At 43.2% G+C, this 14,902-nt stretch overlaps 1 protein-coding gene across 1 annotated transcript in view; it reads left to right on the top strand.

Annotated features, from left to right (window-relative positions):
• Positions 1–487: 487 nt before the first annotated feature.
• Positions 488–14,902, top strand: part of tbx21 (T-box transcription factor 21) — a 22,793-nt gene continuing 8,378 nt past the window's right edge. Inside the window, exons 1-2 of the mRNA XM_083933073.1 lie at positions 488–1,228; positions 14,000–14,154. Of these exons, the coding sequence (XP_083789199.1) occupies positions 672–1,228; positions 14,000–14,154 (712 nt within the window). The 5' untranslated portion in view covers positions 488–671. The remainder of the gene's footprint in view (positions 1,229–13,999; positions 14,155–14,902) is intronic.

Below are 14,902 nucleotides of genomic sequence, written 5' to 3'. Positions count from 1 at the left end.
ATTTGTGTCAACGGTATTTCCTGTGATGACGTTATTATGAATGATATTCTTATAATAAATGTATTAAAGCATTTACAGCTCTTTTCATCCAAAGGGCAGTGTGTGTGTGTGTGTGTGTGTGTGTGTGTGTGTGTGTGTGTGTGTGTGTGTGTGTGTGTGTGTGTGTGTGTGTGTGTGTGTGTGTGTGTGTGTGTGTGTGTGTGTGTGTGTGTGTGTGTGTGTGTGTGTGTGTGTGTGTGTGTGTGTGTGTGTGCTCTGTGATGAGGGGATGTCTCTCTCATATCTGGAGCCTATCACGTCCTGCCTCTGCACCAGACACACCTCCAGGACAGAGCCACTTTTACAAATGTATATATCATAGGTTAGAAAACGGAGCATGTGTTTGAGTCACTGGTTGAGACTCCACACGCCAAAAAAACCACCTGCTCGGGCAGTAAATAAAAAGTTTAGGGATAAATGGTGCAATGAGGATGTTTTCTGTGGTCACTGCCAGCAGCTGACGCACCGAGAGGACGAGTTTGAAAGTTTGTGCCATGCCAGAGCGCTGTGTGTGAGAGGGGAGGACAACAGTGCCGTTTGTGATTTTTGTTTATTTGTACATTGCTCTTATTGAACTGGACGCAACAGCGGAGCCTTATGCCATTACGCACAGACCGGGAGCGAGGCTGCAAATGGGCGGCATAGGTGGCAACCTTTACTTCAGCATGTTGAATGGGACTGAGACGCAAACTTTCGGAAAGAGCACCGACATCAGCAGTCACCTCCACCACCACCACCACCACCGCGGCGGCAAGGAACTAGCCGAGTTTAAAATGGGGATTCAGGACGCGAGGTTTTACTACCCGGACTCTGTCCAGAGCGGGCAGGACGCTCTGGCTCTGCCGTACCACTCGGAGCAGGCGGTGGGAGGGTACGGAACGCAGCCCGGCAGGTTTTACGCACAGACCCTCAGCAGTTGCCCGTACGGCGGCGTGCGGTCGCCGCCAAGAAGCGGCACCGGGCAGGGGTACATCCCGACAGAGGGGTTTCCCACAGCGGGTAAAGACTTGTACGCTCCTTCCTCGGAGAATTACGCGGCCAGCTTTCAGCACGGTTACCAGCGGCCGTCTCTCTACCCTTTACCTGGGCTACAGGTGTGCGGCAAGACTCAGGCTCTGCTCAATAATTACCCACTATGGGCCAAGTTCCACAAGTTCCAAACCGAGATGATAATCACCAAACAGGGGAGGTAAGTCTGACAGACAACTGCTACACTTGTTTTTCACACACGGTCAAAAAAAAGCTGGTTTCTTTGAGGGTCAGATTTTGAGTTAAAGGGTTCAAGAAATGACACATTACGCACCGCTGTCCCTTTGGCACCACCGGTCTCATCTTAATGAAGAGCAGCTACAGCCACTAACTCCCTATAATTAAACTTGAAAGACATTTTTTTTCTGAAATAACACTTTCTAACCTCCTGTCGCGTCGCCTGGTGCACATCACAGACTGGGGGTCAGAGTTTACGCATCGTTTAGCTCCGGTTTTCTTTGCAGGCATCACACCACCGCATCACTGCTCACTCAGGTGTGTGTGTGTGTGGGGGGGGGGGGGGTCGGCAGCTTTGGGTTTTGACCTCTGAACATGTGTAACTTTTGCGCAAAAATCGGTCAGAGCTGAGTCATAATTAGAAATGAATAATCTCGCTAGAAAACGCAGATGAACGTATTTGAAAAGCATCTCAAGAATGGTGTTACAGAATTTAAAACACTTGATTTTAATTGGCCTAATACACCTTTTTTTACACCTTCCACTATATACTTTATCTCAGTAAACTCAAATATATGCTTTTTTGTTAGAACAAACATTTGCTCTGCAGGGAAAATGTTGTTCAGGAGAGTTTCGTGTAATTTCAGTTGCAGGAAAACGTTTCGACAAATCTACTTGTCCTCTAAATTCACTGAGTGCCTTCACTTTAACACAGCAGGAAGGAGGCAAATCAATTAATATGACCTCTTTAATGTCAATAAAAAGGGCATTATTCTTATTATACTATTATATAATTATTATTATTATTACTTCTTATTCCCTGGAGGCACGAACCGTTAACTCTTCCTTCTTTATCACCAAATATCAGTTAAACACACTCACCTTCTTGTGATTTTAATATTAATGTCCTCCATTAAAAATATCAACTCTGTGACAAATCAAACATTTATGTCCTCTCTGCTCACACTGAAGGGGCTTTTCAACAGAGGTGTGTGACAAAGTGAGGAGGTTTGGGACACGAGCTTGAACGCGACATCTCGAGCAGGCGCCTGTGTGAGCGATGATACTGACATTGAGATTTTATTTTTATTATTTTAAAAATAAATAAATAAATAAATGAATATAAAAGAAGCGTTTGTGGAGGTGTCAGAGCTCCTGGGCGCAGAGGGGAAGAGACGGCGCTGCCGGGCTCCTGTGATGGGTCACCGCGCATTAAGAAGCAGCCACGTCGATGAGCATTAATTCACTAATACGCGACACTCGTGTTTGACAGAAGGTTTCAGGCCATAGGTTTCTCATGAGCAGAGAACAAGTGCTCTGTCACATAATAGGACACCGATCCATCCACTCCACTATTTGTCAGGTCTGTTTTAATTAAAGGGGCCTGGATTTACATTAGAAACCCAAATAATCCCAGATTTAAAAGATATTCTGTGTTTTTTTGTGGGTTTTTTTTTATAATGTGCCAGCTGCAGGTTACAGTCCTGCTGCAGAACATCCCCTTTGACCTGCCTGCTTTCTTTCCTTTCTGGTTGACACGCCTGCTGTAGTTGCATTTAGTGCGTTTGTTTTGCCTCTTTGAAGACATTTCTTCAGGTGATTTGACATTTTTCTCCTCTTTGCTTTTAAAAACGTGATCGGAAGAAGTCCCGTTTCCGTGCCTCTCCTCCTCCTGACAGCAGCAGCAGCTCGTTGGCCTTTACGGGTTATTTATGAAACTGCCACTATTACATAAATAACCTTTATTAGAATTTGTATTGTGTATTTTTGCTTTGTGTGTGTGTGTGTGTGTGTGTGTGTGTGTGTGTGTGTGTGTGTGTGTGTGTGTGTGTGTGTGTGTGTGTGTGTGTGTGTGTGTGTGTGTGTGTGTGTGTGTGTGTGTGTGTGTGTGTGTGTGTGTGTGTGTATGTGTTTCATTTGACATAACCAGCCCTGGCAGTTTGCACTCTAGAAACACATGTAATTAAATTTCATCTTTAAAAAAAATATAATCTTAAGACCATCTTAAACATTTTCACACACACACACACCACACTCACTTTTTCCATGTGTGTGTGTGTGTGTGTGTGTGTGTGTGTGTGTGTATGCCCAAAAGCGCTATATATATATATATTAAAGCTAATTTTCATGTTGTGCAAAACCCCCAAACCTCATTATTCCCAAAAAATTAAAGTTCTCTCCCTTTTATCTCGACACAATAAGTCACGAAGACTTTTTCAAAATAAAATAAAAACTCCTGCAAGATTTCAGAAAGAAAAGTTTCCAATATCAGAGGTGATATCCTCCTAAAAATTTCATCTCAGGTTCAAACTCCTACAATAATTTTGCTGTGGTTTTAGAGGAGACGTCTGAGGGTGTGCAATGTTAATCAAAACCCTGGTGTCTATAAGAGGAAAAGGTGAAAGGAGCTCCAGAGAGAAGCACAGAGAAGGGTCAAACACCACTGAGGCTTCAGATGGCCACGCTCAGAGTGTGAGGCTCCTTTGAAGTTCAGGAAGTAAAAGACTAGATTCTCTTTTTCTTCAGCCTGCAAGTAGACGCTGGTGCACAGCCTCACAGATCTCTCAGAAGTCGTGCTCAAGAACCACGACTGGGCTTTGAAATCTAGAGGTATATTCAAGGCCTATATAGCAAAGAGAGGGGGAGGTGGGGGGTGAATTCATCTGCACTTCTCATGAGCTAAATCCAGATCACCGCACTAGTTTGATGCCATTTCAGGGCCCTGCTGCGTGACTCACGCGCCCAGGCAAAGTTCATCGAGGCTGCACACGCGTTGGCGAGGCGTCAAGCTCGATGTAAACATTTTAGTGTTGTCCGAATGAAGAAAGGAAAAACAGCAGAAAGACACTGACACTTATTCTTCTTTTACACTTTATTCTTGTTGATAGGTTTAAATGTTTTTGTATAGTTGCACTGTCGTTATTTGCTGCTCTGTGTGCCCTGAATTGCCCCCCGGGGACAAATAAAGTTTTTTGAATTGAATTGATTTTCAGATGCAAAATTGTGGGATTTTTTTTTATATATATTTAACTTAAATGACCAAAACTGAAAAGAGAAAGTGAAGCTTGTTCTTTTTTTTTGCCTCATTGATATAATTTGTTTCACCAACGTGCTGATCCCACACCTGGGGAGTGATATGAGTCAAGAGGACAAACCTTTCTCGACCTTGGTTTCTAAGAAGCACATCATTTTTTCTGGAAATAACAATATTTGCTGGCTGACTTCACCAGTTTTAAGATACACTTGAATTAATTGCATCTAATCTGCACCGAAGTCCAAGTTGATAACTCACAAGTCATGCCTGATGGTGCGGTCTGTGTTCGAGGAAGGAGATAAGACTGATGAAGTTCGCACCGTTCAAACACCTTTTCAGGGAAATAATGCAGAGCTAAACTTCGATCTCAAAGGGAATCACGCTCATCTGCTCTCTCTGCTCCACTGACTCCAAACTCTGACACCCGTCAGTCTGATGTCTGGGAGTTTTTTCACAGAGGAAATAATCCTTTGATTTATTTTGATCCCAGGACTGTTATTACAAAGTACATGTATGAGTAGAGGTGTTGCAAAAAAAGCAGCATACAAGGGGAATTTTAAGTTTCTGTATTAGCACTTTTGTAGTACACAATTTTGTATTTTCAAATGGACTGCAGCTGCTCAGTAAAGTCCTAGAAAAGTAAAACATCACCTACATTTGTGCTCATTGAGTAATGACGTCACGTGGAAATGATCACTTCACATCACCAAGGAAATTAGAGTGGGTGTCCTCTCTGCTGTGCCTGGCTACAGACATTTAAATACAATGCAACAAAGTGACGATAAATATATAAAAGAACAGATTTAAGAACGCCATTTCATATCATTAAGTATTGCAAGATGCAGTTGTAAGGATATTCGGTGGACTTGGTGTGTTAATTATGCGGCTCTGAAAGCAGAAGTGGCACTATTTCAAGGTTTTTTTGTCACTTCCTGTTCAGCTGTTTATGTGTGCATGTGCAGCTTTTCGCAGAAACATCCAGTGCCAATGTATTCTGATAGTTAAACGAGCCCTTCCTCTTACTGTGCTAATAAAAAAAAAACTCCTCTAGTAATGGAGTGGTGAAGAAGTCCATCGCTGTACGAGCCACGGGCCAAACCCCTGCTGGCTTCAGCGTTGTTATTTTCCACCAGTGTCTCTATATTTGGCTTCCAGGAGGGTTAATAAAAACTCTGAGCGGAGAGCACTGAAGAGGACTGCTAATTTGTTGGTTGCGTGGTTTGTGCGGTTATTTAGCGACCTAATATAAAGCCAGTTTTCTCACATTGGAGTTTTTTTACTGTTTCTTAAAACAATCCCATGCAAACACCAACATTAACATCAGTATCAAAGCCTGATATATATTCTCAATCTATTGTTGCTGTTGACCTTTGAGCCTCAATCACACACAAATACTAAATTGAGCGCCCAATGTGAACACATTTCTGCAGACTACCAACTCTACCGCCCTGTTGGCTCAGACGCTCAGTGCAACTGCTCGCCCGCGGTGCAGTAAAATGCCGTCGTATGAAGAGCGACAGCGGTGGTGGATGTGTCCCACAAACGCAGGACTTTCACCCAGGACACAAACACCCGTGTCCCGAAAGTTAATGTTGACTTTTTTGTAAATTTCCAGCTACGCAACTTAACTTTCTCATGTAACATGCCTAACCCTGAACCCTGACCCGAGCCTCAACCAACCAAAATATTTTTACCCAAACCACAATCTTTCCTTCAACCGAACCAAGCACCGTTAGTGTTTGAATTCAATCCCAGAGCGTTAAAAAGTGACGCCAAGGAGTCCTGATCAAGCTGACAGTAACCGTTACAGATGTTAACGGCCTCCTGAACTCCTAACCCAGATCAGCGAGGCGTATAACCACTGATGGTGCCCGTTCAATGGAGTGATAGCATTTGGAGATTCATCTACTGGTTCAAATAGTCCCCAACAAATGCCCTTTTTCCTCCTGTTTGAGTAACGTGTGATAACACAGTGCTCAGCTGTTTTAGGGAGTTACTGAACTTATTATGAGACTGTAACAGTTAAGTTTAGGCACCAAAGAGACTTTAAAAATGTGAAAAAAGGCTGTGGTATAGCTTCAGACTTCCCCTGTGTGAAAGTCCAGTGTGTTGGGACCCATCCACCACCACACTGACCCTTCCTACCTACACAGATTTAGGCGCCCTTATACTACATCACCGTATTTCCCCCTTCGCTCTGGAAGTAATTTCTACAGTAATAAATACGTATATTATACACAAATGACTGCATGCATTCATTTTAATAGGTATGTTTGAACGGTGGATGAGGACAGCTTGATTTGCAAGCTGTCTTGACGTTGAACACCACCCCCGTCCTCTATGAAGCATGAAAGCACCTCTCAGACGACCTACTGAAACACAACGTTGAGATTTCCACGTGTCTCGTCTGCGAATTCCTCTGCAAATCAGTCAATGCAGCAGCGAGAGCGTCGGTGTTAAAGAGTGCTTGTGTCCGGCAGCAGCTGTAGACTGGCATGTTTTCGTCACAGATGATCAAGCGTATACGCACGGTGACAAAAACTGGACCTGAACTCCTGTCCGGATGAATCAGCGGGTGCGCTCATGTAGAAAAGATCTCTCCCTGGTGAATATCCAGTTCCTCTTCTCCTCTCAAGCTTCTGCCGTGCATCCCCAGGACAAACCCTCCCCTCCTCCCTTCACTCCACCCTCTGCTCTTTCCTTTTCCCTTTCTCTAACCTCCGTTTCCCCCCTGCGGTTTCCCCTCCCCCTCACCCTCACCCCTTCCTCTCTCCAACATCCACACAGGTTATTTTGATTTTCCTTTTTTTAAATGTCACCACCAGCGCTACGGTCTCTGTATTACTGGCTGGTTCACCACACTCATGTTTCTACGGTATTTTATCTGAAAGATAGACTTCAGTTATGAGTATTCATGTGCGTATGCACCTGGATCAGACCGAGGCCGAGGGAGCGCCAGCCGGTTGTTGTTACTGTCAAGTTTCCAGTGAATTAGAGTGGCACACTGGCAGGTTGGTTAGGGAGTCTGTCCTGTAGCTGCAGAGCTGCAGGTTTGATTCCCACTGGTGTTGAGGCAAGTGTGTTTGTGCATCAGTCAACTGCAAACAGACAGAGCTGTTTCCCTTGTAATGGAAACTGTCACACCAAAATAAAATCATGCATGTGTCAAACTAGTCAGAAAGAGGCATAGCTACTGGATGCTTCATTACGCCGCCACCACACAGACAATACCCGCACGCCCTCCGTGTGTTTTGTGTTTTTCTGCTTCTCTCTCTGAACTCAGTAGATAAAGCCTGAGTGCCGCCCACGCATGCAAATACCTCCGTGTGTTGTGTTTTCTATGGTTTCCCCCTTCACCAAGTTCTGATTTCCTATAAAAGGGTTTAGTATAAGTGAAATTGACAATATCAGTGGAGCTGAAAATGATAACTCATGTGGATCACTCTCACGCAGTGTATGTGGGTCGATCCATCATCCGTTCATATCCTGAGCTGCCTGAGTTTCTGTTTTCACTTGTGTTAAAACTCTGCAGTGGAAGAAGAGCCCTTTCACCTGTTCTTTGCGAGCCACAGAAGAGCTGCTGCCACGATTTGGTTTCACCGAGAACTATGATTGATTGTTAAAACTGGAGTCGCCATGTAGCCAGAAAGACCCAACTGGGAACGCTCATGGCAGGGTTTTGTCTTACCACTGTGTGTGCATGTGTGTGTGCGTGCGTGCGTGCGTGCGTGTTCAGTCTGCAAGTATAAAGAGTCATTCAAAGACACAATGCTGAACAAAATACTAGAGACAAATTCTAAGTAACTTCAGAAGAAATGCATGCAAAGTTCCAGATAGATGCATGTTTGGACTTTTGCAATCACATAACTTCAATGCAATAAATCAAAAACACAGGGTAAAGATGTTTTTGCAACCTCTTTGATATATAGCTATATATTACCGTTTCAAATTTTCTATAAGACTGTGTTTGATTACTGCATTTTAAACTCACTATAGACACTGTCCAGCATCGACCAAAGTTAGCAAGTTCCCCAGTAACAGGTGCAGCAGCGTGGGTTTGTTTTTGCATCAATGAAAACGTTATGGAGGCGATGAGGGCGCTCGAAGAGGGTTGAAGTCTAAACGTGGTCGTATTTTGGTTTTTGCATGAGTGCTGAAGATTGTTAACCTGACGCTGCCAGATGGATTGATTCTCATTTACTCAGCATATCCATCTGGGAACTCTCGTTCTGAGATCTTTTGGGAAGGGGCAAAAATACTTGTTTCTGATTGGATGAACCATCTGTCAACCACCAACATACGGGCCAAATCAACCAATCAGATGACTGAAGCGTGTGACGTGCTAACAGCGTGGAGGCAAAGCTCAGAAAGGAAACAACATGTGGGTAAAGGATATTTTCCCTTTGTGTTTAACGTGAATTTACGGATCAAAGGCCCAATTTCAGGAGCCCGGTCCATATTCAACAGAAGGATCCAGAGAACAAAGAGTTAGTGAGCGGCTCGCTCCATAGCTGCTCATCTCATCCGTGGAAGCCTCCATGTTGTTTACACTCAACAGTAACTTCTAGTTTCATCACATTTAAATCAGCCTCAAAACCAACTCTGATTGGTTCGGTCGCTGGTCAAACGTTTACCCTGCCGCACGTTAGCAGACTGATCTGTGAGTAAAACACAGCGGAGCTCAGAGATCAGGACAGACTCACAAGGCTTGAAGATTATCACCCTGTCTGCAGAATGAATAACACTTCAAAAGGCTGTTTAATGCAAACAAAAAGTGCTGCTAATTTAATCTGTGGTTTTCAATATAAAACTTGATGTATTGTTTAAAATGCATGCATATATATTTATATATGCATAAACAGTACATAAATAATGCTGATAACCGTGATCATTTTGGTCACTATGATTGTCAATCGGTTAGTGTTTATATAATAATGTTTGAACGGTGCAAACTTATAATAATTATCGTTTCAGTCGCCCACGGGAGAGATTGAAAAAAAAAGGATCGGTAACTTCCAGCTGCTCACTGTAGTTTTTAATCAAACAGGAGAAGATAGTACTTTTCTTAGAGAAAACTTTCAGCAGCGGATTAAGCCACACTTGGTGCTCTAAGTGTGTGCGTGTGTGTGTGTGTGTGTGTGTGTGTGTGTGTGTGTGTGTGTGTGTGTGTGTGTGTGTGTGTGTGTGTGAACATCTCACCCAGTGCAAAAGTGTGACTCAGTGTGCGGACAACATTGGAGCTCTATGGCACAGAAGAAGAAGAAGATGATACATACATCAGAGTTTAGATGCAAACACACTTAACTTGGTTTTTGGTCTTTTTAAGAACAAGTATAACACACCATAAAAAGGTTTGTGCATCAGCTCTAGGCTGTTAGTGTAGGCCCAGTTTAATATGCAACTCAACTCTCTTTCAGCTGAGGGGTCCCTGACCTAAAAATCCCTGAAGACATTCGATCTTCCGCGTTCCACCCGCAGCAACGTGTTTAAAGCCCTATTCAGACGGCATTAGTTTTACATGGGGACAGGTCAGTTTCACCAGAGGTCTTAGTCCTGTCCCAATGTGCCAGGTCAGTAATTATTATAGAGAATGTCAAGAAAATGTTTCACCTTCTGTAAAACGGTCCGGAAAGAAAAACGAATCCAGTCTGAATCGACCCTCTGTAGAAATTGATGTTGATATTCCATCATATTTGTCGTTTCCACATATTTTGGAGCATGGAGGCGCTTGAAGAAGCACTCAGATTACCTTTTTTTAGATAAATCAAATTGTCCTTTAGTTTGGTTTTGAGTCAGTTTTGTGATATCAGGAAACTACGTAGCACGCACATGGAAACAGGGGGTGACAGCAGCGCGTAAATCGAGTAACCCCTCCCCTCTCTGGTAGAATACGGAGATTTCTTAATCCTAAATTGGCCATTTATATATTACAGACGTCCTGAGGTAAGAATATTTACCCCACGTCAAACTAATCCCATCCGAATATGGCTTTAGAAAGAATAAAGAGGAAGTTTTGTTTTTGTGCACAGTCGGAAACTCATTTAAAACAGTAAATCACTTCATCTGAACTCTTACTTTGAAGGCAAACCCCCAAATCCAGTATGAAAAGCATGCGTTTTTTTTGTCCTTGTCCTTTAGTTTGGTTTTGAGTTAGTTTTGTGTTATCAGGGAGCTACATAGCACGCACATGGAGACAGGGGGGTGACGGCAGCGCGTAAATCGAGTAACCCCTCCCCTCTCTGGTAGAATACATTGGCCATTTATATATTACAGACTTTCTTAAGGTAAGACTATTTACCCCACGTCAAACTAACCCCATCTGAATATGGCTTTAGAAAGAATAAAGAGGATATTTTGGTTTTTGTGCACAGTCGTAAACTCATTTAAAACAGTTAATCACTTCATCTGAACTCTTACTTTGAAGGCAAACCCATTATCCAATATGAAACGCATGCGTTTGTGCTGCAAACATAGCTACTTAAAAATCAAACTCATTACTTCTCCCCTCTGAATTAATCAAAAGGGGGAATGGAGGGCGGCGCTGGATTGCCCATCAAACTCATTAAAAATGCTCCATAGCCTCAGGTGCTATTAGCCAGTTTAAAACAGCTGGGCCAAATGTCAAACATGTTGCCCTGATTTATTGACACCCAGCGACACACTGGGGACCTCATATAGACTCAGAGGGCAGCGCAGGTTCATGTGAGAGCACATAGCATGAATGAATCTGTCGTCGTGCAGCGGTTCAGTTTCAGTTCATCATGAGAAGGGTGCTTTTTGCTTTCGTCCCAAGAGTTAAATGAGAAGATGGACGCCACTCTCGTTTCTGTTCATTAAAGTTAGCTTAAAGGCTGGAAGTAGGGGCAAACAGGTGGTGCACTTAACCCCCGATAAAACCACCGCTCTGTGTTTTTACATTTCAATTTTTTGTACAGAATCTAATGAGTTTGTGTTTGTTGGTGTGTCCGTAGTTTGACCACTGCGGTCCAGACTCAGATCTCTATAATAATATGTGATTTTGTACGGACACTGATGATGATCAGAGGATAAATCCCAGCGGCTTTAGAGATCCTACTTCTATTCCAGTGGTTCTCAACCTTTTTGAGCAAACGCCCCTCTGACCTACCTTGATCCCCCCCCCGGGCACATAGGTAAAGTGGTGTTTATCAGTGAAGGAATAAATCCATAACTTATGTAATTGGCATTGTACCGTCTGCACTTTTTCTTGCTATCCGCCATGTTTGATTGCGATGTGTTTACTAAAGTCTAACACGTCACAGTGAATTGTGTAGCTTACATTTTTATTGTTTACTGAACTGTTAAGCCGCAAACTTGGGTTATGTTTATTGGCATTACTATAGAGATCATGACGACAGCGTGAGTCTGGGCGTGTGCAGGACTGTATGACCACTGTTATGCTGAGCATCGATGACAGGAAGATGTAGCTGAGACAGTAGAGGGGTTAGAAACCCATAAATGAAATAGGCTATTTATTCCAGGTAGCCTGTTTTTGCACCAAAAAGATTCATAAACTATGAATGTTTAAAATGTTAAGCACCCCCCCAGGTTGTACGAACGCCCCCCAGGGGGCGGTACTGACCCAGTTGAGAAACCCTATTTTATTTCTTATGCTAACCAGCTTCTATCTGTAGCTTACATTCACCAATCCTCTCAGCAAGAAAACAAATATTACATCAGTCATGTTGTGATGTGTTTACTTTGTATAACGATCAGCAATCCTGCAGCACTAAGTGCTTCCTCTATCAACGATGCAAACGCCCCTGTAGACTGTCACAAATGTCTGTCATGGTGTGTTTGTGCTCTGTGTTTACTTGGTGTCCATGTCTTGTATTTGTGTGGTGTGTTTTTCCCCTCCTCTCCCTCTCCTGCTCTGGGCCATGGTGCCCGGGGATGCCCTGACCTCCCGGTTACCTCGTCTCACTGAAGTCGTCTGCGTTCAAACGGAGTTCAACATGTAAAGCTCCAGCAATCAGGAGCCGCTTCTGGGGAGGGGCATCTTTTATTAACAGCTGCATTAAATATTCACCTCCACTCGTCAGACATCCCCTCCACCTCTCGTCCATTACTACCACTACACTCTTCAGCTGGTGGAGCAAAGGCAAACAGGAGTCCCCTCCCTGTCGTACTTCCATACATTATCGTCCCTAAAGCACTTCACAGAGAGAAACACAGCTGTTTGAGAGGGAAGACAGACGGCTGAAAAGAACCATTAACTGCAGGAATAAAGACAAACTGTACAAAAGAAGCTCAGTGATTCAACGTGGATCATTGTGAAGTCAGACAGGGAATGTTCCAACAGCAGTCACGTCATTTTGCTGCTTTTTTACTGTTTATGATCATAAAAAATCTTGGACAGAGAGGACAGATGGTTTGAAAGAGGAGTAAAAGAAGCCATCTATGCAAAAGTAGAGAAACCATCGCTAACCAGAGGAGGAGGTCTGAGACACCACTTCTCTCCAGTTTACAATGCTGCCCTTTCATCCCTTCATTCAACGATCTAACATCAAAGAACAACTGTTCTCAAACATCCTCCTGTGACTCCAACGTCTGTCGTTCAGACTCAATAGAGCACTAACCAAGTCCAGACCAACTTCCCACCAACGACTGTCACTCTAACGACGCTCGTTGGCACTTGGAGCACAAAGGGTTCCAGTGACATCATCGGCCTTGTGAGAGGTTAAATACCTGGATCTCCACACCAGCTAGTTGGACCAGTCCCAGTCTGGTCCTGGTCCTGGTCCTGGTCCAGTCCCAGCCTGGTCCTGGTCCTGGTCCTGGTCCAGTCCCAGCCTGGTCCTGGTCCTGGTCCAGTCCCAGCCTGGGCCTGGTCTTGGTCCTGGTCCTGGTCCAGTCCCAGCCTGGTCCTGGTCCTGGTCCTGGTCCAGTCCCAGCCTGGTCCTGGTCCTGGTCCAGTCCCAGCCTGGTCCTGGTCCTGGTCCTGGTCCTGGTCCAGTCCCAGCCTGGTCAGTTGCGTACATGAACTGATGAAGCCTCTTGGATGAGAGGTGAAACGTCTTCCTGACAAATAACCAAGTCCAGTTGCTTTTGACTGAAGTTGCTTTGAGGAGAACGACGACCTGGACACATGAGAACACTCACAGGCTTTATGACCAACACTTTACGCATTTTATTATTATTATATCTTGATTCTTCTTTTTATTTACTGATGCCTTTCTATCTGTGCCACACATTTCACGTCTTAATGAAAGGATCATCTGATCTTTGTGGATCACTTTGCATAATCTGTAAGTGAAACTTCTGCATTTCTTTCATCCTTCTTGGGTCTTTCAGAGCAGAAGACAGTACCTGTGTTCATCATTTATTATACTTTATGCAATAAATAAAATTAAAAAAACTTCATGCAGAACCTCAGCAGGTCAAATCCTCCTGGTAGTCATACATCCCCATAAATGTACTATACTTACAGCTGCAAACTCCAAAGGGAAATATCTTTTCCAAATCACGCATTCGCATTTTGCGTACAACTGTTTAACACTTAAAATCAGTTGTACTGTGTTTAACAAGCGTCAACTTTAATTAAATATTTGGGGGAAACAAGAATCAGTCCAAAATGATGAAGTTTTTCTTTGCAATTCCAAAAAAATAAAGATACACGCGGGGAAAAAAGGGACATTAATATATTTATATATTATATTTATTATAAAATGATTCATGTTTTTCCTGTGTGTGTTTCTGCAGGAGGATGTTCCCCTTCCTGAGCTTCAACATCAGCGTTCTGGATCCGTCCGCTCACTATAACGTCTATGTGGACGTGGTTCTAGCGGATCAGCACCACTGGAGGTACCAGGGCGGCAAGTGGGTCCAGTGTGGGAAAGCAGAGGGAAACATGCCAGGTACATTTCAAATCCTAACGCATAAAACACTCAAGCAATGGATTCATATTTACAGTATCAGAGAACATAATTAAAATGCACTAAAAAAATGCTACAGTAGGTATTAGAACATTTGAGATCTTAAAGGCAGTTATGGAAGTGTACAATTTTGCGATAGTCTTACTTTACTTTTTCTATTTTATGCTACTTTATACTTCTACAGAGGGAAATATAGTTTTTTTATTCCACTCCATAAAGCTTCACTCATTTAGTTACTTTGCAAATTCATATTAATGATACAAAATATGAACAAATAAATTATGATTCATTATTACAAAATAAAACTACCCAGCAGTAAATGAAGTAGTAGAAAATGAGCCTCACTTACTAGTTGCAACATTAAAGTGATTAACAAGCGATGGGTCATTCTCTATATTGAGTATTTTAACTTTTGGTACATAAAGCACATTTTGATGCCAATGCTTCAGCACTTAAGTAAAAATGTTGAATGCATTACCTGTAACAGAGTCTCTCTTCACTGTAGTATTATTGCTTTTACTTTAGTTGAGCTCCGTCCTTCTCACTGACAGCACGTCTTTTTACAATCTCGTCCATTACCCTGATTAGAAGCAATGATCAGCTGAACGTGTGCTATGCAGATTTAAATGATTTGGACACCTGTTCCTGCTATTTGGAGCCGCCAACATGCAAAGATTCTGTCTCAACATTTAAAAGAAAACTTCGCCCGAATATTCTTAAATGGACACAT

This window comes from Echiichthys vipera (assembly GCF_963691815.1).
Source record: "Echiichthys vipera genome assembly, chromosome: 18".
Lineage (NCBI taxonomy): Eukaryota > Metazoa > Chordata > Actinopteri > Perciformes > Trachinidae > Echiichthys > Echiichthys vipera.
This window is presented reverse-complemented; position numbering and strand designations above follow the sequence as displayed.